Here is a 24,585-nt window from a genome sequence, read left to right as displayed (position 1 = left end):
CTTTCCGGTTTCTGAAAACCAGGAACTTTCCTCCAGTTTCTCCCAGTTGGTTGTGAAGCTGCCACAACGATGGCCTGACCCACAGCAAACCCATGCTCAACAGAAAGAAGCCCCAAAGATCCGATCGGTTGTGGAGTTTTCACTGACAGGGTTTTAGAAGTACAGCACCGGGCCTGTGAGCTCCAGTGAGACCTGTTCAGCAGCATCACCAGTGCAGCTACCAGGGATTGAATTCTGACTCAGGGGGCCCACCTTATGTGTGTTGGTATAGAACAGTGCTCCATAGGGTTTTCAGCAGCTGGGTTTTTTCAGAACTAGATTACCTGTCCTTTCCTCTGAGGTGCCTCTGGGTGGGCACAGACTGCCAACCTTGAGGTTATAGGTTATCAACCAAGCATGTTAATCTTTTGCACCACCCAAGAACTTCACCTCACAGGCAATATCACGTTAATTCTCCCTCTCCCCCACCCAGATGAGTTCTACAAAACCTTGGTCTCTTTGCATTTGCCTGAATATATCATAAGGAGCCCTGGTGATGCGGTGGGTTATGTATTGGGCTGCCAACTACAAAGTCAGCAGCTCAAAACTACCAGAGAAGGATGAGGCTTTCTACTCCCATAAGGATTTACAGTCTCGGAACTCCATGGGGTCAGTTCTACTCTAGCCTATAGGGTCATGAGTTGGAATCGACTCAATGGCAGTTTTTGTTTTATTTTTGGTTCATGTCCTGTAAGTGGGATCACATATCATCCTCAGAGGTGACTGACTTGCTTTATTTAGCATAGTAGTTTCAAGCTTCATCCATACAGGCATGCCTGTTTTTATTGTTACACTTTGCTGTACTTTGCAGGTCTTAACATATTTAAAATTTGAAGAATTGGGGCAATCCTGTATCGAGCAAGTCTCTCAGTACCATATACCTAACAGCAGGTCTTCACCTCATGTTTTGGGTCATTTGGGTAATTCTCACAATATTTCAAACTTTTTCACAGTGCTTTTGCACATTTAATAGACTACAGTATAATGTAAACATAACTCCTATATGCACCAGAAAAGAGAAATACCACGTGATTCATTTGATTAAAGTGTCTGTTACCAAACCAGAAGTGTCTCCAAGGTGTGCCTGTGTAAGATCCTCCTCTCTCTTTAAGGCTGGATAATATTCCATTGTACATTTATCGCGCGGGCATTCATATGTTGCTGGACCCTTTTGGTGTTGTGAGTAATGCTACAGTGAACATTGTAGTTCTTTGTTATTTGTTTAGCCCCACCCCACCCTTTCATGTTTCCAAGGTACACAGACCTGGAATTGAGCTGCTTGATCCTCTAGTAAGTCTGTGTTTGATTGTGAAGAACTGCCAGACTGCTGCACCAACTCTATATTCCCACCAACAACGGGCACGAGCTCTAATTTCATTACATCCTAGGCAACATTTGCTCTTTCCCATTTCTTCTGATAATACGCATCCTCTTCAACTCCAAGGTTTCCCAGACTGTAACTGTTCCACAGGAGTAGAAAGTCCCATCTTTCTCCAGCAGCACTGCTCCTGTTTTTGAACTGACAACTATGCGGTCCCAACCCATAACCACTGCACCACCAGGGTTCCCCTACCCACCCTAGTGAGTATTAAAGACTATCCCATTGTGGCTTTGATTAACACTTTCTAGATAACTAAATAGGAATCCCTGAGGGGCACAAACAACTAAGGTCTTGGTAGCTACCCAAAAGGTTAGTGCTTCAAATCACCCAGAGACACAGAAAGTAAGTCCTGGTGATCTTACTTCCAAAAGATCACAGCCCCGGGAACCCTTGTGGAGCACAGTTCTGCTATGAAAAACATGAGGTCACCATGAATCTGAATGGATACAACAGTTACTGATACGGGTTAGTTTATAATGTTGCTTCTTTTCCTATACTTACAGCCACTTGTATGCTTTCTGTGCTGAAAACGTCAAGTCTTTCCGCTCACTTTTCACTTGGTTTGCTTGTCATTTTGTTGTGGAGTTATAGGAGTTTGACTGTTTTTAGCTTTATAATATGGAAGGATAAATAAAAAAAGCATTGCTATAAAACCATAGAAACCTTTATTAAACAAAAGTATGAAAATGAGAAGCTATTGTGTCCGGGCATAGTTCTGTCTAGATCTACACACTTCTGAAGGCAGTGGTCCTGTCTCTCTAATCCTGCTCGTGAGAAAGTCTACGGTCTTCAATTAATACCAAATCAAAATAGCCGTTTTGGCATCTTCAAGAGCCTCAAATCATGTTTCTTCTCAATATTCTTTGACTTTGGAAACAAGAAGAAACGTGAAGGGTCAAGATTACGGCTGTAAATTGATATGGTGAGGGTTTTTTTTAATCATTTTATTGGGGGCTCTTACAATTCTTATCACAATCCATCTATTGTGTCCAACACATTTGTACATATGCTGCCATCCTCATTCTCAGAAAATTTTCTTTCTACTTGAGCCCTTTCCAATGCAATTCTGGTAGGGCAGCCCATGTGACCCTCAAAGAATAAGCAGGTGCATCGTCGTCATAGAAAACAATTCTTTGGTGTAACTTTGTGGCCTTTTGTCACCAATGCAGTTTTTGGTTTTCTTGAGACTTTTTCCTAATAAGCCCTGGTGGACACCCTCTGTGCTTCTAGAGCTATCAAGATTTTGGAGTCTTTATGGAGTCCCCAGAACTCGTCTCTAGAACCTCCTGGGCTGAATTTTCTGCTTTGTATTCATTTTTGAGTTCCTCTGAACCTTCCATAAGACACTTGGCCATCTGAAAACTGTTGTGTTTTGTTGATTGTGTGTGTGTGTGTGTGTGTGTGTGTGTGTGTGTGTGTCAGTCAGCATTCCCGTGAACTTGCTGCAGAGCTTCCGTGGTTTGGGAAAATGTCCACTTGAGTTTAGTTAAAGATGAGATATTAGCCTTGACCTCAAAATCATCCCCCCTCCACTCATGGTGCAAAGAGTATACTTCATTAGAAGGCACCCTAATGAGAATAAGACATATAACTGAGAAAACTTGTCTACCGCTATCCACTGATCACAGAACCAAACGCGCTGCCATCAAGTCAGTTCCCTACATCTAAGACTATATCTAAGACTGTAACTCTCTGCAGGTGCAGAAAGCCTCATCTTTTGTCCGGTAGAGCAGCTGCTGTTGTTGCTCAAGGTGCCATCAAGTCAGTTCTGGCCCCCAGTGACCCGATGAGCAACAGAGGAAACATTGCCCAGCCCCACACCTCCTCACCATCGTTCCAATGCTTGAGCCCAGCGTTGAAGCCACTGTGTCAGTCCCTCTCGTTGACGACCTTCCCTTTCGCTGCCTCTCTGCTTTTACACCAAGCATGATATTCTTCTCCAGGGACTGGTCTCTCCTGACCACATGTCCAAAGTACTTAAGACAAAATCTCCCCACCCTTGCCTCTAAGCAGCACGCTGGACACACTTCTTCCAAGACAGATCTGTTTGTCATTTTAGCAGCCCATGGTACTTTCGTTATTTTTCACCAGCCCCATCATTCAAACGCATCAGTGTTTGAAAAACCCACTCCTGAGCAGCTAGTGGGTTTAAACTACAGGTCTTGCAGTTAGCAGCTAAATGCTTAACCCATAGCACCACTAGGGCTTCTTTATCATCAGGACACATTTTGTTTAGAATAAACCCATACATATGTGAACTGGACCCTAGTAGCAATATGTTTTTACTTACCCTTAAATTTTTACGTGTAATGTTGTCTGTTTTGTGTGAGTGTGCGTCTGCTTTTGGTCTCATAGATAAAACTTTATTGTTAAGGACTAGATCCCAAAGTTTTGTTCTAAGAGTTTTATGATTTTAATTCTTTCATTGCCTTCTGGTCAATTCTGACTCATAACAACCTTAATAAACCCAAAATCAAACCTGCTGCCATTCAGTCCGTTCCAGCTCCTGGTGACCGTGTAGGGAAACGTAGAACTGCTCCCTAGGGTTCCTGAGACTGTCCATCTTTACCATAACAGAAAGCCTCTCTTTCTCCTCTGGAGCAACTGACGGCGTTCTGACTACTGACCTCAGCCCCATGTATAAACAGCTACGCTACCCGTGCCCCTTAGCGACCTTATAGGTCGGGATAAAACTGCCCTTGTGGTTTCCAAGGCTGAAATCCTTATGGAAATAAACAGCCACATCTCTCTCACTTGGAGTGGCTAGTGGGTTCAAACCACTGGTCTTTAAGTTAGCAGCCAAGCACTAAACCTCTGTGCTACCACAATTCTTTGATTATCACTTGCACCTCTTCTTAACGTTACCTGAGAGCCAAGGTCGAAGCCACAGTGTCTTTTATTACTTGCCCGTGGAAGTCACGCCTTGTTATTTCTACAGTAGCTTTTGCTCACATACAACAGCCCTATTCTGAAAGGTTATGATACGCATGTGGAACTATAGAGGTCGGGATCATTGAAGAGTTTCTAGGAGACAGCACCACAGTTAGGCATCATATTTCTGGAATTCTAAAAATAAAAGTAAGGAAGCAAAAAGATAAAGTAATATATAACTATATGATAATTAACCCAACCGTGACATTTCATAGTTACACAAGGGGGCTTCAAAAATTTGTGGGAAAATTCTTATCAATCCATTTTCCACAAACTTTTTGAATCCCCTTGTATTATAGTGAAATCCCAGTGATCTCTTTTTATTTATTATAAAGAGGATTCGTTTAAAATAGAACATCAGTATCTGTTTCATATGGTATTTCAAACGATGAGTGGTTAGAATTTTAAATATAGTGAAGAAAATTTGAAAAAAATTGAGTTGTTGTCTAAAGAGTTTTGTGTGTGTGTGTGTGTTTTAAACCAAAGGGGTTTTTCTCTCAAACATTAAACAACTCCCCTGTTCAGAAATCTAGGTAAGATTCACAAAAGGGATCCCAATAGTTCTTACCTGTGGCATCATTTTGTTACCATTTACAAATGGCTGTTCACTTTTAGGGGTAAATAAGTAAGCCATTGTGAAGGAACTTTTGAACTCTGTGTGTAGGTTAGTAGATCATTTAGATGACTGGTTTCATAGTGCTTGCGCACAATAGGTGAACAATGAGGATCACTAAGCTCCCAGTGGCAGACATCTCCAAACTGTGTTAGCCGCTAACCTTGGAGGCTCCATGTGACTTGGGCTGGAAGACCAGCTCTTTATTGATGTGTCAAGCTGTGAGTTTGCATTACAGGCCAAACAGCTCCTGACCTGTTCTATTTATTTCACTGTTTTGTGGTGGGCAAACAGGTAAAGAAATCCTGCTGAAAATCCCTCCTTCTGCACATTTTTATGAATAACGCCAGTGTTACAGCAGGTAGGACACTGTGATCAAATCCTCCAAAAGATGTAACGCTAGCAGCATGGAGCCATTGTGGGACACAGCTGTGGGCGGTGTTGGTTACTTTGTGAGACTTTGCTTTTTCAACAGAAAGCTCTACAAGAGCACTATTATGCAATTAAGTAGGAGGGGAAAGTAGTCTTTGGAGTAGGAAAATACCAGGGGTGAAAAACACTACTTAGAAATATTAAACTGTAAAGACTTGGCAATGGCGACAGACCAGTAGGAAGTCAAAATTCTTTTTACAGTGATCAAATTAGGTGAAGTGCTGAGGTTTATCTCAGTGATGAGAAAGTATCCCATGTCATATTGTTCTCTTTTTTTCTATAGTATTCAAAATTGAAGAATAAGTAGTTTTACTTTAAACTATGTATTAGCTTACAGCCAAAAATGTTATAAGCTAAAATCAAAATAACATTAAAATGCTAGTCAATGTTCCTAAGAAACTCAAGAGTTGAGAAACGCTGATCTCGTTAGTAACTCTATAGAGTTCTGAGTGGTATTAATGAGGCTACTCACCAAAAAGTTAGAGGTTCGAGTTCACCCAGAAAATCCTCAGTGGAAAGATCCTGACAAATCTACTTCTGAAAATAAACCATTGGCAACCCAATGGAGCACAGTTATTGTCCAATATACACGGGATACTGTAAGTCAGAATTGATTCAACAGCAACTTTGGTTCATTTCATTTTCATTTTTCTCTCTCAGTGCTGTGGAGTCATTGATGACTCCTAATGACCCAGGTGGGGTTCTGAGACTGACTGCTTGTGGGAGTAGAAAGACCAGTGTGTCTCCCAAGGAACTGCTGATGGTTTTGAACTTCCAGCCATGCGGAGCTCAGCCCATCATGTGACCACAATCAAAATTTTTTTTCATGTCAGATAAGGCCAGTGATCTCCTATGTTTGGTATAGCTTAGAACATTTTTCATGTATTTACAAAAAAAAAAAAGAAACAAAAGCAGAATGAAACGATCATAATCTGATTGTACCTTGCATTGATGTGATAAAAGCATGCTTGACCTGAGACTTCTTAGGCAGAAGAGGAATTAGAATCCATGTTGGCAAAACCAGAGATCTCATTGATCTTGAACTGCATTAACTAGTTGGAAGGAAGGTAGATAGGAAGAAGAAAATAGAGGAAATATATCTTAACATATTTAAAACAAGTAAAAGTGTTCAAAAGTAAAATCATTATTTTATAGACCAGTTCTTAATGCAATATGAGGCTTATGCTAGGTAGAGTTGATGAGTAGTTAAAGACAATGAGAATAAAACCTTGTTCTTAAACTCACCGGTATTTTAGATGATAAAAGTCAAATATGCAAATCATTAAAATATGAAACAACCGTGGAGCTTGTATTTCTTTGAAAAGAAAAACTCCATGGCTCTGAACCAACCTTAATGTTTAAAGCCTGTTCAAAATTATTAAATTACGTATAAAAACAGCCTGATTTTGTCCCATTCCCTTCTCTTGGACCTTTTCTTGTTGATCTCTAATCTGTTCATGATAATATGTACACTATGTTGTTTTTGTCAATCAGTTCCAGCTCATGATGACCTTATGTAGAACAGAACAAAATGTTAGCAGTTTGCTTCTACCGCGTTCTTTTTTTTTTTTTCTCCTTCTAGAATTATGATTCAGCATCTATCAGTTAAACCTTGTATTATCCTTGCTTCTTCAGGCAACATTCTCGATGGTTTCTTTGGCCATGTCATCCAGTTTTAAGGCGTCTCTTTTGGTGTTTCTAATCTACTTTTAGCTTCATCCTTTGTGTTTTTAATCGCAGGTGCTATGTATCTCATCTCGAGCAATTCTGTCTGGCCCTTTTAAAATCCGCTAGGTTACTCCTCATAAAGTCTTGTTACCCACAGATATTTTTGAACTTGTCTTTTTTTTTTAAATCATTGTATTGGGGCTCATACAACTCGTATCACAATCCACACATACATCAATTGTTTAACGCACACTTATACATTCGTTGCCCTCATCATTCTCAAAACTTGCTTTCTGCTTGGGGTCCTGGTATCAGCTCCTTCGAACTTGTCTTTTTTAAAAATTGCTTATAGAGTTATTTCTGAGTATGGTAATTCTAGTATCTAAGGTATTTACAGATCTCTGAATATTTTGCTATTCTAGTTTGCTCTGATGGTACATTGTTACCTTATATGTTTGGCTGTCTTTGATAATATACTTTTTCCCCGTTAAATAATTATCCTTATTAGTAATATACAGTCTTATCTACAGCCTAGATTTTAAGTTTCTTTCTCTCAAAATGACTTGTTCTGGATACCTGAGAACAGTACAATTCAGATTACTTTAAATATAGTGTCCTCTGTGCAAACCCCATGGACAAGCAGATGGACCGTGGGCTCCAACTTAACTCTAGCCCCAAATTAAGAACACTTAGTTCTGATAATATGGCCCTGCTTGATACTTACCTTCATGAAAAGATTACTGAAGATAAAAGTGCTACAACAAAGTGTGGTGAAGAAAGTAGATGGTGCCTGGCTATCAATCAGAATAGTGTCTGGGGACTTAAAGGCTTGAATTCAAACAAGCAGCCATCTAAGTGAAAAGTCAACCAAGTCCACATGAAAAAAGCACACCAGCTTGAGTGATCCAAAGTTGACAATTAAAAAAAAAAAAAATTGAACATGGCGAAGGGAAATGTATGAGAGCTAAATTATGAACACGCAATTTGTAGAAGGCTATGGAGGACAGTAGGAGGCCAAAACCCATCTGCAGAGTACTTGGGCAGACTGAGCCACTGGCAGATCTGCTGTAGCCACAGGCAAGAGTCTCGAACAGCCTTGCTGTAACCTTGAATATGCCGAATCGAACTAAGTACTTGGTCAGAAGACCTCCCTATTGACCGTGCCTGAGTTGGTTCTTTGTGACAGAAATTTCTTCCCTGGTATTTGGAATGTTGATGAGGGTCTTTTCTTTCTTATGCTTTATTTGTACTTTTGGTCTTTATATTATTATTTTATCCTTACATCCTTAGTTTGGATTTGGTTTTTAGTGTTTCTGTTGGGTTTCCCAGGTTGTGACCCACAGGAGGAGTGGCAATAACGGATATCCATAGTGACAATAACGGCTACAGGAGTTGATAGGGGATGCAGGTGTGGGAGTGAGTGATAAGCAGGAAAGGGGGGTTTCAGGAATGGGAAATGAAGACGAGAGCGGGCAGGGAGCACTAGAACTGACTGTGATTGTACAACTCACTTAAAAGACGATTTAACCTGGTGGGGGGGGGGTCGCGGGTGTTCTAAAATTGATGTTGTAATGATTGTACAATTCTCCTTGATATGATTGAAGTGTTTGCTATGTAAATTATGTGCCAATAAAACTGTTGGGAATAAAATAAATAAATATAGCATCCTCAACCACCAGAGGTCAAAATTAGTGCTATTCTAATTCATTGTTAACCAATGGGTATAAATGCTTGGGATTTCCAGCTTAAGGCTGGCAGAGAGTTATATTAGACTTTCCATTTGGAGCTGGCTTGAGACTTTGATATCTGTTCTCATTATCAAAAGCAAAGATCAAATTTGCCTTGTGTGGAGTTGCCCTCAGGACAAAACCATCTGTGTGTCACTGTCCTTTCTGGGCTACTTCTTTTCTTTAAACTTTTGTTCCTGTATCCATGTGTTGTTAAGTCAGTGTGGGAAGCTGCCTTAAAAAGCAGTATGTTAAACATGTTTTAATCTAGCCATAAAATAGAGATTGTTTGCCCTATGAATATAGATAGCATAGTGATAACTGATAACATATATATGACAATTTCATTGCATACTCATTGAGGGACAGTATACTGTAGGGGTTAAGGTCATGGGTTCTAGAATCAAATTGTCTGTTAAAATTCTGGTTCAGCCATGTGTTAATAGTGTCACTTTGTACCTACCAGTATGTGTGCCTTAGTTTTTTAATCTATAAAGTGAAAATAACAACAGAGCTTATCTCATTTGGTTGAGGATCAAATTAAATAAGGTGAGTAAGGAATTAGCACAATGCCTGTTACCCATTTGACTTTCTAGTGTTTAGAACAGTCAGAAGCATCCAAAACAACAACAACAAAAGACTCCCTGCCATCAGGTCAACTCCAGCTCATAGCCGGAATGGTGTGTCAAAGGCCACAGGAGAACTTCCCCTTGTGAGTTCTACAGCTGTAAGTGTCCACAAGATTAGGAAGCCTCATCTTGCTTCCCTGGAATGGTCGGTGGTTTCAAACTGCTGACATTGCTGTTAGCAGCCCAATTTGTAGTCCACTATGCCACCAGGGTTCCTGATCAGGAGCATAATAAATGTTAAAAGTGCATATTTGTATCATGGTTTAGGAAGCTAGAACCTGAATTCAGAGTTCACGGGCTCTGAAGGGAGGAAGGCTTTTTCTCTCTGTTTCCTGGTTCTTGGAGGTTTCCAGTGTAGGGACCCTGGGTCCAAAGGATGTGCTGTGGTCTCAGCTCTTTTTTCTTGGTTATAGTAGGATCCCTCATCTTTGTTCCTTTCTCTCTCCTTTTATCTCTCTCTTTTTTTTAATTTGGTTTTGATTTTATTGCTTATTTTTTCCCCAATGGGTTAGCACATAATCCACATATGCAATACAATAGTTCAATCCTATCAAGACGAGTTGTACAGTCATGACCACAATCAATGTTAGAACATTTTCTCCTTCCTTATACGTGCTGTTATTAGCTCCCCATGTCCCCCCAACCTCCCCTACCTTACCCGCAAAAAAATATTAATCCAGGTGCTGTCTCAATAGATTGACCTATCCTGGATTTCTTTTTTTTTTTTTTAATCATTTTTTTAGGGGCTCATACAACTCTTATCATAATCCATACATACATCAATTGTGTAAAGCACATTTGTACATTCATTGCCCTCCTTTTATCTCTTATAAGATGAAAAAGGATACAAGCTACACACCCCCAGGAAAACTCCTCTCACATTAGATCAGGGCTATGACCTAATTTAGGGTGTTGTTTCCCATTCTAATCTTACATCAGATCAAAATGGGTTACATTGAATCACATCATGAGGATGATTACATTATTACATATTTGCCAAACCACTGAGAATCAAGGCCCAGCCAAATTGACACATATTTTAAGGGGATACAATTCAGTCCAGGACAGTAATACAAAGAGCTTCAAAATGTTCATGGGGAAAAGTAGTAGAATTTTCCCATGAGTTTTTTGAAGCCCCCCTCACATTACAAAACAAGTAGTTAGAGCTACTGTTTCACTCCTAGGAACTCGCACCACTGCTGCTTGGCATACACATGCAGCCTTTCGAGGAGTCTGAAGGCAGCTTTGGTTGTATTCGTGGTTTGTCGTTAAGTGCTGTTGAGTCCGTTCCAACTCCTAATGACCCTCTTGTACAATAGAACAGAACACTGCCTGGTCCTCCGCCGTCCTCACAGTCGGTTCTTTGCTTGAGCCCATTAGTACAGCCAGTGCGTCAATCCATCTTGTGGAGAGTTGTCCTCATTTCCACTGATTCTCTTCTGTTCTAAACAGGACCAGACAGTATTTCATGCTTTTGTATGACAGCGTCCCCATAAGTCAGAACTGACTAACTGACAGCTAACAACAACAGTCTGTATGGCAGCAGACCACCAACATATTGTTTAGTAGTGGAGTGCTTAACCATTGTCCCAGAAGAGCTCCTTCATAAATAAGATAGGATAAATTCTATTGAAGAGTATAATACTTAAAATGTCAAACTACAGCATAGTTACTTCTATATATGATGGCTGATAAGATAAACACCTAGATGGTTGTGAGAATTAGTATTAAGTTGGTTCCTCAAAATCACTGAAACCCAAATGAAGGCTGAACATGATAGTGGGACAAGAGGAAGATAAAAGGAAATAGAGGAAAGAACTAGAAGGCAAAGGGCATTTATAGAGGTCTAAATACAGACATGTGCATGTGTAAATATATTTATATATGACAGTGGGGAAATAGATCTATGTGCATGTATTTATAGGTTTAGTATTAAGGTAGCAGATGGACATGGGGCCTCTACTCAAGTACTCCGTCAATACAAGAACACTTTGTTCTATTAAACTGGCATTCGATGATGCCCACCTTCCCGACAAGATCGCTGAAGAAAAAGCAGGTGCATAAGCAAATGTGGTGAAGAAATTTGTTGGTGCCCGGCTATGAAAAGATACAGCCTCTGGGGTCTTAAAGCCTTGAATATAAATAAACGGCCATCTAGCTGAGAAGCAACAAACCCCACATGGAAGAAGCACACCATCCTGTGTGATCATGAGGTGTCCATAGGATCAGGTATCAGGCATCAAAGACCCAGAACAAAAAATCATATCATTGTGAATGAAGGGGAGCACGGAGTGGAGACCCAAAGCCCCTTACAGAAGGGTCGCAGGGAGGAGATGAGCCAGGGTGCAGTATAGTCCCAATGAAACATACAACTTTCCTCTAATTCTTTAATGCTTCCTTCCCCACCCCCACCCCACTATCATGACCCCAACTCTACCTTACAAATACGGCTAGACCAGAGCATGTACATGGGTACAAATAAGAGCTGGAAATGGGGAATCCAGGGCAGATAACCCCCTCAGGAACAATATTGAGAATAGCCATACCAGGAGGGGAAGGGGTAGGTGGGGGGAGAAAGGGGAAACTGATCACAATGATCTACATATAACCTCCTCCCAGGGGAAATGGACAACAGAGTAGTGGGTGAAGGGAGACATTGGACAGTGTAAGACATGAAAAAATAATAATTTATAAATTATCAAGGGTTCATGAGGAAGGGAGGGTAGGGTGGGGAGAAAATTAGAAGCTGATACCAAGGACTCAGGTAGAAAGCAAATGTTTTGAAAATGATGATGGCAACAAATGTACAAATGTGCTTGACACAATTGATGGATGTATGGATTGTAATAAGAGTTGTATGAGCCCCCAATAAAATGATTATAAATGAATGAATGAATGGGTTCCTTAAGTCAATAATTATTCCTTACTCTTTTTGGTTCTCACAGCTCCACTTTTAGCATTCATAGATTATAACACAACTATAAATAGATTCAAATCTTCAACTTCATGACTTACCTCTTCAAAATGTATTATCTATCTCATAGAATTGATATTTTGTCTTGTCATAGCCCAAGTACATATTTCAGTAGCAAACATTTTATCTTTAAATGCAGGTGTGACCTTTGAAAAATGAAACAAATGACTATTACTGTTGTTAGGTCCCATTGAGTCAGTCCTGACTCACAGCCACCCTGTGTATAAGGGAATGAAGCCCTGTCTAATTCTTGCACCATATTTACACACTTTGCTTTGCTTGAGACCATTATTGCAGTCTCCGTGCCAATCGGCCTGGTTGTCTCTTCCTCTTTTTCACTGACCCTTGACAATATTGTCCTGTTGGCCCCTCTTGATAACAAAGGAAGTAACATGTCACCATCTTTGCTTTTAAGGAGTTCCTGGCTATACCTCTTCAAAGACATATCTGTTTATTCTTCTCACAACTCATGAGATATTCAATATTCTTCACCAACCCTACGGGACCCAGAACTGCTGTAACAGAATAGAACTTCACCAACACCATCATTCAAGTGTACTAATTCTTCAGTCATCTTTATTGTCTTGCTTTCACAAGCAAAGTTGAGTCATCTGCATATAGCAGTCACCTTCCTGTCATGAGACCGAGTCTCCTTCAAATAATTAAGCTCTCAGATTACTTGTTTAGCATCAATTTAATAAGTATGGTGAAAGGATACAAGCCTCTCACATACCTTTCCTGATCTTAAACCACACAGTATCCCATTATCCTCTTCAAATCACTACCTTTCGGTTTATGTTCAGGTTCTACATCAACATAATTAACCATAATGGAATTCCCATTCTTCCCAATATTATCCAAATTGTCTTATGATCCACACAATCCAAATGCCTTTGCATAGTCATAGTCAGTAAAACACAGGTAAACATCTGTATAGTCGTCTCTGCTTTCAGCCAGGATTCTCAGGCATCAGCAAGGGTATCTCTTGAGCGCCCCCCCACCCCCAAATCCAGTTTGAATTTCTGATTTCCCTCTTTGTGTACTGCTCTATCGTTTTTTAAAATTTAATCTTCGGGGAAATTGTGTGTGTGTGTGTGTGTGTGTGTGTGTGAGTGTGATAGTAATAGTATTGGTGGATGTTTTTGTTCTCTGTTGGATCAATGTTTTTGATTGGGAAAAAGTCTGGATTTCTTCCAATCATTTGGCCAGGTTTGCTGTCTTCTAGTTTTCTTGACATGGTCCAGGAAGCATTTCCAGTGTTGTATCCATGTGTGGAAACATCGCAGGTCATATTCTGTCAATTCTTGGAGTCTTGTTTTTCACTAATACTTTCAGTGAAGCTTGGGCATCTTCCTTAGCCAGGGTGCAGTGTAGCGATGATGAAACATACAATTTTCCTCTAGTTCTTAAATGCTTCCTTCCCCCAACTATCATGATCCCAATTCTACCTTAAAAATCTGGCTAGACCAGAGGATGTGCACTGGTACAGATAGGAACTGGAAACACAGGGAGTCCAGGACAGATGACCCCCTCAAGACCAGTGGTGAGAGTGGTGATACCGGGAGGGTGGGCTAGAAAGGGGGAACCGATTACAAGGATCTACATATAACCTTCTCGCTGGGGGATGGACAGCGGAGAAGTCGGTGAAGGGGGACACGTTGGACGGTGTAAGATATGACAAAATAATAATAATTTATAAATTATCAAGGGTTCATGGGGGAGGGGGAAGCGGGGAGGGAAGGGAAAAATGAGGAGCAGATACCAGGGGCTCAAGTAGAAAGCAAATGTTTTGAGAATGATGAGGGAAACAAATGTACAAAAGTGCTTGACACAATAGATGGATGTATGGGTTGTGATGAGTAGTACAAAACCATCCCTTCTTAATCATATATTACTTCCTGAAATGACTGAATATCAACCAGTTCTTTTGGGTACAATATTCTGTGTATTCTGTCATCTTCTTTTGATGCATCCTGTGTTGTTCAAAATTTGCACATAGAATCCTTCAGTATTTCAACTAAAGGCTTGAATTTTTTCTTCAGATCTTTCCACTTGAGAGTGTGTTCTCCCTTTTTCACTGGCTGGCTCAATGTGTGCGCGTTTTATTTATAGGGCTTTGCCTTCTTGAGTCTCCCTTGGGAATCTTGTGTTGCTTCATCCTTTCTTCCACTTGCTTCAGCTACTCTATGTCCCAAAGTAAGTTTTCCTGTTTGTTTAGTGACCTTTTGCTTTCTTCATGTATGATATCCTGGATGTTACCTTACAGCTCTGGTCTTCGGACATTATGTTCAATGCAGCAAATCTGTTCTTGAGATAGTCTCTAAATTCATGTCGGACGTACCTAAGGTCTTACTTCAGCGCATTCCTTTTGTTCAGCTTGACTGATGGCATTGAGCTTCTCAAATATAGATGTAGATATATTTGATTTCTAAGTATTATATCCACTGAGGTTTATATGTATAGTCACCATTTAGCGGTTGAAGAAAAGTATTTGCGAGAAAGAAGTTGCTGCTCTTCCAAAAATAACCGTGCAGTATGTCTGGCATCACTACCATTACCAACTCCATCATATTTTTCAAATAACTTTTTTTCCAACTTTCACATTCTAGTCTGCAGTACATATCAATGTATCTTCATGGCATGTTTGATTAATTTCAGAGTACAAATTGGTAACATATTTTAAGTTCATGAGCTGCATGCATATTTTATTTGTATATTTGAATATTTGTGTTTACTTGTTTTTCTTGTAGGCTTATGAATACCATTCTATCCCTGACAGCATTGTTCCTTTTGACGAGTGTGACACAATTTCTCTTCAATTTGTTATTCTCCACATGATAGTGTATAGGATTATCTAATTCAGAATATCCAGTACCCGTGTATTTCAACTTGGTAATGCCTAGAGTATTAGACTTTCTGCATTCTATTTCATTTTTCCTGGATCCATGCTCATACGTTTCAAGGTCCAGTTACTAATGAGTGTGTGTGACTGTTTCTTCTCATTTTGAGTTGTGTCACATCAGCACATCATGAAACTCTATGTTAAGGTGACAGCTCTTCCAGGTTTGTATTTTGAGTGCCTGCCGGCTCATCTGCTGACACTGTATCGGAAAGTATTCAACTGCCGCTCGTAAGGTTTGCAATTGATGATTTTCATAGTGTTAGACCACCAGATGCGCTTTCTTAGTGTGTCTTAGTCTGAAAGTCCCCCTGGAGGCTGCCTATCCTGGATGACCCTGGTGTAGAGACAGGGCGCCGGTGTCACAGCATCACAGCAACTCAAAAACCATGCTGCACAATCAACTGCTGACCAAGTGCTAGTAAAATTATTAATGCCTGCCAATTAAGATAAACCCAGAATGAAGAAATTCTTTAAATTTTTATTTTGTCAGTGTCATTAAGAGTATGAAGAAAAAGGAACATTGAATCAATAAAAGAGAAAAATGTTAAATTTTCTCAAAGTTACTATATTCTGAGCCACTTAATGCTGTCAGCTCCTGTAAAAATTTGCCGTCTCAGAACTCCTACCTAGGGTTTCTTTGAGTTGGTGGGACTCGTTGAGTGTGGGTGTTTGGTTTATGAAGTGAACGATAACACCAGGAAAGTATATTGCTCTTAGAACAATCTACCATTCTAGATATGAAAGGCAGCATTCGCCTAAAGAGGAAGTGCAAAAGACAGGAAGGGATAGGAAAGAAGGGTGCGCCGAAATGGGAAACACAAGGAAGAAGAGGGTCGAGTTCGGTTACATTGTGGGGATTGCACGCAGTGACATGAAACACAGTGTGCCTGAATTTGCTCTGCAGATCTGAACTCCAAGCACAATAAAAAGTCTTTGCAAAATGTGGATAACTCATTTCACTTTTAACTCTTTGCTTTTCTCCCTCTTTGTTGACAGCGTTATCAGCAAAGTGGTTTCAACCCCAGAGGCTAAGACAGCTGCTGCTTCTTTGGGTAGACCGAAGACCCCACCCCCTGCACCAGCCACTGCCCCTGTACCACTGCAGGTGACCCCTCCTCTGGTGCCTTTGTCTCTCCACGCACAGCCTGCTGCATCACCAGCTTTCATTCCATCTCCCTCCCCTGCCTTCTCCGGAGCAGGAAGTTCCAAAGCTCCTGTGCGAAGTGTGGTCACTGAGACGGTCAGCACTTACGTGGTACGTTGCATGTTATGTTTCTCGTACTGAAGAAACAGTTGCTGAGAAGGTTACTCTTTGACCCTGAGAATGCCTTCACTGGAAAAGAAGCATTGTATGTTATTGAGTTGCAGAAGTGATTATTTTCATTGCATTTTCAAGCTTTTGAAAATATCCTAGATGAAAAATTTTTGCTCTAATTTTCTTTTTCATTACAATGTTTAGGTGCTCATCTAAACCAAGTGGAAGTATAGTTTTTCCTTATTGCATATTGTTCTGAAATAGGAGTATGTATGTATAACCTACAGTATCGATGTATAAGATGTAGAGATAAGTATTAGTTACTGTCGAGTCAATTTCTAGTGACATTTTTTTCCAGCAATAGTTAAAGCCCATGTTGAATTTCTTAATCAAGCAATTAGATACTTAAGGTTATAATTTTCCTAATGTATATGCATATGGCCCAGCTAATGTTTCTGAGTCGTCCTCAAAGGCCACAGAAGGAATTACAGTATTCCATTGACTGAGATCCAAAGTGTGCCAGTGCTTGCATATTAATGAAAGTGAAGTTTTGGACCATAGGGCTTCCAGAGTATCCAAGCATGTCTTCAGATTGTAAAACTCTTATGTTGAGTGAATTCCCATTGTCCTGGGTATGTTTTAGGGGTTTGCCTGTACTTAATAATATTAGTCATGTCAAATTGGGCTTCGGCCCCTATTAGCTTATTCTTATTCCAAACCCTGAATTCCTACTTGTAGTGAAGTATTTATGTAAATGTGCTCTTTGGGCATAGAGTGACACACACCAAGATATTTTGGATGCATTGAAGACACCTGGTGTAGCAACATTTCAATGGCTACTATCTCTTGGTCCAGTCTGTATCTGCCCCGCTGTCTTTGTGAATGGACATGTGATGGGGAGAGGCGGAGGAGGGGCTTGGTCTTTATTGTTGTAAACTGGATCAATACTGTATCTCTTTAAAGGAATTTTGGAAGGAAATTTCAACAAGTGATTAAACATTTGCATTATTATAATGACATAATGGCACTCAGCCGTGGGGGGGGACCAAAGCGGGTCATCTGCTCCCGTAAAGATTTACAGCCTCCAACGCCCACAGGGGCAGTTCTCCTTGCCCTGTTGGGATGCCGAGTCAGAACTGACTCAACAGTACACAACAGCAAATGATACAAAGAAGTCTAAGGGGGAAAATGTTAATGTATTAAGAGGGGTTCTATGCAAAGTTAACAAAACATTAAATGGGCCATTCAAGACAAAAATAGAATAAGTGTTACAACTGTGTGATGATCAAGTGAGCATTCAAGGACCAATTGCTGTACGTGTTTAATTGAGGGCACATCACCCCAAGAGGGATTGATCAAGGAAAATTGTGTGCTCAACCTCTCACCCTCCATTTCTGTGTCTGTAGTTAAGGGGTTTGTGTTAGACTAGATGGTCTCTATGGTGTGCTCTAGGACTAAACTTCTGGTGGGTTTTAAACGAATTCTGTGGAAATAGATTAGATTTGCATAGCTGAGTGGACGAAAAACTTTCTCTCTCCTAAAAAGACATTTTGTGGACAGAGTGGAAAGGTCAAGGCTTTAGGGGGAAGGCCTTTGTAGAGCCTCTTCTGTTTAATACTGTGTTGAAAGTGCCTTCCAAAACTCCTTTATTAGCTATCGCCTCAGAGTGTGACTTTGGAAATGTGAGTCAACTTCTCTTGGCGCCGGGGTCCCCATTCGGAACCTATGTCGAGATCGTGCTGTGGCGGTTGTGAGATGGTTGAAAGAACTTAGTCAACCGTGAAGGATGGGCTCTTAGCTCTTCTGGCTGCTGTGGCAATCTCTCGTACAGCACAGTGAGTCGCTGCCTTTCCAAGTCAAGAGAAGCCAGCTACCAGCAAGACCCATCATGCATGGTAGCTTCAGGGCATAGGATGATGGACCAGTCTCAACCACTAGGCAGCTGGCACCATGGCGGCTGGTGCTTGTCTCCCCATGTGACCTTTTCTCTTGACATTACAGAGTCATAGATGTCCACAGATTTCGAAGCCTTCCTGTCCACTTCGTTTGTCTTTGTAGATAGGTTTTTTTTTAATGGCAAACCTTCACATAAATGTGTCTCTAGACTGAACGTATATGGATGCTCTCAATACACTGCTCCCACAAGAAGCCACTTCTTTTTTGCGTCGTCGAGTCGATGCAATACTTAACAGAATAAGGTGGGACTATGATCTTGTAAAATACAACACACTTCATTTGTTATCTTATGTTGAGAATCAGTTTTCGATGGTTGCTGCTTTTAAATGCCTGTCAACCATTTATTTCTTCCCAATTGGTCTTGTTAATTTGGAATTTGAGGCAGTGGTGCTATTAGAGATGTTTCTAGTGTGTTTAACTGGTAACACATGTAATATTTGGAGCAAGCTAATCTTGAAATATGTAGCTGTTTGGCCTCCTGAGCTCCTTGTTTCATTTGCCCTTTAGTTGATTGTACTTTGCTGAAAATGTCATAAAAGGAATGGAAAGTTACTTAGTAACAAGTCTTTTATATCCTTGATCTTATCAGCTGGTTCAGGAGAAGGGTTTGGCTAATCAGTAATAAGGTGATACGTGCACATTTGGCTGTGTATAGAATCTCAGGTCTAGGAATGTGGCTCGGGAGACTACCTATAGTTGAGCTCTATAGCTTCCAAGAATGTTGTAACTGCCATAAAGATAGGAATAATTGTAAGTTTATGTACTTACAGTATTTTTTAGATGAAGAGGCTATATGTCATTTTGTTCACAGAGATGACTATGAAGTGATTTTTGGTTTTTATGATTTACACAAGAGTTTGAAATTGTCAAGCTCCATTAGAAATATCTTAGGACAGAGCATTTTGTCTTACATAATCCCAGAGCCGTGATGACTATGTTCACGACTTCAGTAAACTGAATATTAATCTACTCTATGTTGTTTGTTAAGATTTATAGTATAAAGTATGACTCTTGTTTTGTTTTGCCCTTCTGTGGTTCTTTTCCCTCATTCCCTGTTTTTACTTCTTTCTCCTTGAAAACATCAGATCAGAGACGAGTGGGGCAATCAGATTTGGATCTGCCCTGGATGTAATAAGCCTGATGATGGAAGCCCCATGATTGGCTGTGATGACTGTGATGACTGGTACCACTGGTAAGTGGTTGTGACCGTCCCCGGCTTGATGGATGAGCATTGCTTCATCTTGCCAACTCCAAATTTCTCCCCGAGAAGAGAAATCTTCAGCTGAGTGTGTTTGGACTACCATGATTTTCTCCCAGCTCCATAATTCAGGGACAGTCATAGAACAGTCTCTGAACTCGTGTTCCCGGGGGTGGCACCGGCCTACTTGCTCTTTAGACGGCCCTGCAGAAAACAACCCTAAAGGCAATGTAATTGATGACAAAAGCAAACCTTTTTGGAGGATTGCTATTCAGCTTCAATTTCAAGTACTTTGTTTAGTTTATAGAGCATTCTTGGGGAAAAAAAAACACTATATAAAGAGTTTGGAAGCTACAGTTGTTTCCCTGTCTTTCTAGTACTTTTCTGTTAAGAGCCACAGCAGGTGACAGTAACAAAAGAGCCAGCCCTTTATAAAGTACTGTATGAACAGTCATGCTAAAGACAGCTAGTGCTTGTTCCACACCTCGTAACAGCTCCCCAAAACTAAAGCCACTCTGCTTCTAAGTTCATGTATTTGATCTTTAAAATAGTTGATATAAAAGCATCGAAGCCTTTTCTGTTGTAACATATATCTCTTAGCAGCAGTGGCTGAGAAAAATTACACTGTTTCTCCTGAAAGGATGAATGAATGAATGAATTTCTCCAAGGGGACCTGTCAGAAAGAGAGTGCGTGGTGCAGTGGTGCACATGCCTAACAACACTGCTGCCTAAAGTAGACTCTGATTTCTCGTCAATGTACAATAGATTTCGGAAGTCTTTTTAAATAGAGGAAGGAAAAAATATAGTCACCTACTCTACTGCTACACTCAAGTGTTTTGTTTTTCATGTAGGCCCTGTGTTGGCATAATGGCCGCTCCCCCAGAAGAAATGCAGTGGTTCTGCCCCAAATGTGCCAACAAGAAGAAAGACAAAAAGCACAAAAAGAGGAAGCACCGGGCACACTGATGGCTTCATGGGGCCTGACCCTCAGAGTGTCAGGCCAGGGCTGCTTTCCCCTTGCCGCTGCAGCCGCCGAAGGAGTTGGGACAATTCGCCATCGTTCCCGACCACCAGGTTCTGATGGATAATGAATCTTGGGAGATTGAGAACAAGAACATACTCCCACCCTGGCTGTGTCCCTCCTGCAGCAGACTGGCTCGGGTGGGCTGAATAGTAGTGTGACTGAAGACAAACTCAAGTAGAGGTGTGGCTTACGGAGTGCCACGTCTCCGTTTTCTATTACCAGAGACAAGTATTATTAATAAATGGGGAAAACTCACACATCCTCCCCCTTGATTTCCTCCATCCTCCCCAGGGCCTTTTCATGAAGGTATCAGAGGAGAAGCTAATGTGTCAGCGGCCTGGACTGTCAGTTAAGGATGGCACCATTCGTCTGTATACCGTTTCCATCCCTATCCCATCCCTCTGTACTAAGATAATCATCATAACAGAGAAGAAAACTCCAGTTGGAGTATCAGTAAATATTTTTGTGATGAAAACATATGAAGCTTTCCCTCCCTCATTTTTAGTACTCACCTGCAAAATGTTCAGGCTTTTGTGGGAATACCTTATATTTTTTAAGAAAAGGGTTTCTATCATGTCCTGTTTGGTTTTGTGCAAATTATTGGTGTTTACTATAACATCTTTTATAACTTCGTTGCATCCTAATTTTGTCCTTCTTTAAACTGCTGGAGTTTCTTCTCACTGCTTGTACATTTCATCAACTTGTGTAAAAACTCTTCCGACTAGAAGATTTCCCCTAATGTAAATAATAAATATTTATGAAGCAGCTATTTTAAAAAATTTTTATCGTGTTTAATTCTGGCTTTCTCTGAAATCCACGGTGATTTCAGCCGAGTCTGTACTCACTGCCGTACATAAAGTAAAGCAGGCTAGAAAAGAGCCGCACTTCAAAGTGGTTTGCCTTGAGTTGAACCTGCGCAGTGTCCAAAAAATATTCTGGGGAAAAGGAGCCGAGCAGTTGGAAGGAAAACAGGCAATTTAAATCTGTAGGTTATGATTTCAAATTGCTTTCTTTGTTATCTTATTTTGTTTCTGTAAATTTCTTTGACTTTTATTAAAAGGACATGTAGATTCTAAGAAAGTGAAAAAAAAATAGTAGCATTTTGTGTTTATATTGCTTTACTTCTGAAAATCTGTTCATTGATATTGTGGTTTAAGGCTAAAATGAAGTATATTATGAATTTTTTAAGAAAACGTTTCAAATTTCAGGGTATCACAAAATTTTATTATATTACTATACTGCCCACTATTTATTATATGTTATAGATGTCTGAGAGGTAAACCAAATATTTTATTTTTAATGTAAAGCATCAAATTTAATTTTATTAGCATATTTTAGCAATGTCGGAATACATATGAAATGCTTGCTTGACTTTGAGAGAAGCCCAGTTTGGACTAGTGTGATGGATATCTTGAATGCTAGACTACGGGCTCTGACCCTATTACAGATATGTTCATAGAAACTGTGATTTTTTTTAAAAAGATGCCAAGCAGATTTATATTAGTGTGTGAATTAGTCATATTTTAAAACTGATTGTGTGGTTAGAGAAATGAGGTTGTCTGCCATGAATGCGAATCAGTGGAATTGGAGGAGCCCTCTGAAGAGTGCAGTGTTGGCATTGCTCTCCCTGCCTCGGAGGTCCAAATGTTACTGTCCCTGCAAAAGAAACAAGGCCAGCATATGCGTTAAGATACGTGCGTTTTCTTTTATGAACTTGAGATGGCTCTAAATACTTTCTACAGTATTTTCACATGCACAAATTTACCCATTAGCCCTTTTTTTGGAGAGGGATGGGGGTGGGGGGATTGAAAAATAAAGATTATTGGCTATTTCATAGTTTGCTTTTCCATTTTCTTTCTTTAGGATTTAGTTCCTTGGGGCATGGTCAGCGGATCTAAAGTTGCCACGTTTAAGTGAGCAGGTCATGCTTCTGAAATAAGAATGGAGTGCCTATATCCATATGACTCTCCCTCCAATTCTACTGTCTGAGAGACTTCAGCCCACGCTACATTTACAGAATTTCAATCAGTTTGTTGTCCCTTGCTATTTCATGGTTGCTTTCCTAAATCCAGTTCATGATTTTATAAATGGTCTTTGCAATAATAAAACCAAAGAATCATTTTCAGGGGGCTGGATAGCTCAAGGGATTAGTAATGGAATACAGAGCCTTTCACCTCTAGGTCAGCGAGTTGAATCCAGTCCAGGTCACTAGAAACCAAAAGTTGTTACCATCTTATGAGTGTTCACTGGCCTGTGTGAAATGAACTGTTGGTCTCAGTCTCCAGTGGATAGCTGTCCACAACGCCAGCCAGAGGAAGCGGAAGAAACTGGAGGGGGGGAGAGTGAATTAGCAAGTAAAATACATATTATTATAAAAAGAAGTTTTAAAGTTTGGTCTAGTTCTCCACAAGGTAATAGTTTAAGCCAGAGGGAGGGGGTGGTGAAGCACCCTACAAATACTAAGGACACAACAAAGACAGGAAATTAATTTCCTTCACGAAGTTGAACATCGTAAGAGGGGGCAAAGGCCTGTTTTGGATGAGAGGAGTAAGGTGAATTGGGGAAGATTATGTAGTCAGAAGAACAGCATTCGGGGGTCCAAACAATCAGTGTGGATTTGGCCTCTTGAGGAAGAAGGCAATCAGAAGAAAACGGGGGAATTCGAGGAACTACTGTGGGTCAGAGCACTAGATGCAAAAGAATGGGAAACATGGCTCTTTGAAGGACTAGACGTTTGCCAGTTTGGGACGTAAAGTCGTGAACTGTTTTTAATTTATTCCAACAAGATTATTTGGCCGTAGTGTCAAAACTTTCTCAAGAAAACTAATCAGGGGGGAAAACTCACTCGGGCTAGCAGTGGCCGTCTGGGAAGAGAGGGTCTTTAAGACTCAGAGACACTCAACAGGAAGCTAAGTGAAGGGGCCTTCGTTGCCATGTGTAGCTTGCAGTGTCATTTCGGTGGCTAACAAGGTGTTTCTCTTTGGAAGGTGTCTGCCTTTGAGTACAGTGAGGATCTTTATCCAACGGATTTGTGGTTCCCAATGTCCTGAAGAAAGGAGAAGGCATCCGCGTATTCTGACTTTTGTGTCGGGCTTTTTCAGAGATAAAATAGAATGCTTACTCTACGATAGCACCTCAACCGCCTCTGTTCTCCTTTCAACAGGACAACTAAACACAGACCTACTAACCAAGTTAAGGTATAAAATGAACTTGAGATATGGCAACCTTGCCAGTAAGAATGCTCATGAATGAAGTTCACTAAAGGCTTGCTGGCTAGGTTTCCAATACAAATAGTTGTATGGCCAATCTCTTTAGATCCTAGCAGTCTTCTTTAGAAGTTTAAGCCTAAAAGTAGATAAGTTCCCTTGACGGCAGAATGAAATAGGTAATGTTCTGAATAATGTCTCTTTCCACAATAGTATCAGTCATTCATTCTGTTAGGAAACGATTTCTTTGAGAATCTTGGATTCATTATAGCCTCAAAAGTATAAAGTAACTTAATCCACATATGCAGGCATGTGATAAATGACATCATCATTAGATATCTTGATGGACAGCTAAACAGTTTATTCTTAATTTGACTCAACATATGCATTTAGTTTATATGTGAACTAGCTGTTCGTAGATTAGGGTTTACAATGAAATGTGAGTTCAAAATCCATTCATATATCTGAAGTTTATACATCGATCCCTGGTCCACATTAGAGGCAGCATTATCAACTTGTTGAGAAATCATTTAACGTCCATGAGCCATTTGGTAATTCTAATAATACATGAATGTAGCTAATGGTATAGATTGTAAAGTACTATTGAGAAAAGTGGAATATACATGTATAAGAAAGCCTTTTAGACTAAA

The 24,585-nt window shown here is 40.3% G+C and overlaps 1 protein-coding gene across 1 annotated transcript in view; it reads left to right on the top strand.

Moving 5' to 3' along the window:
* Nucleotides 1-22,565, top strand: part of TAF3 (TATA-box binding protein associated factor 3) — a 205,754-nt gene extending 183,189 nt beyond the window's left edge. Inside the window, exons 5-7 of the mRNA XM_004712626.2 lie at nucleotides 16,293-16,551; nucleotides 19,593-19,699; nucleotides 20,557-22,565. Of these exons, the coding sequence (XP_004712683.1) occupies nucleotides 16,293-16,551; nucleotides 19,593-19,699; nucleotides 20,557-20,671 (481 nt within the window). The 3' untranslated portion in view covers nucleotides 20,672-22,565. The remainder of the gene's footprint in view (nucleotides 1-16,292; nucleotides 16,552-19,592; nucleotides 19,700-20,556) is intronic.
* Nucleotides 22,566-24,585: the final 2,020 nt, after the last annotated feature.

This window comes from Echinops telfairi, unplaced genomic scaffold, assembly GCF_000313985.2.
Source record: "Echinops telfairi isolate 266 unplaced genomic scaffold, ASM31398v2 ScPeMD7_7473;HRSCAF=8511, whole genome shotgun sequence".
NCBI lineage: Eukaryota > Metazoa > Chordata > Mammalia > Afrosoricida > Tenrecidae > Echinops > Echinops telfairi.
Note: the sequence above shows the minus strand (reverse complement) of the source record. Positions and strands in the feature narration are given on the sequence as shown.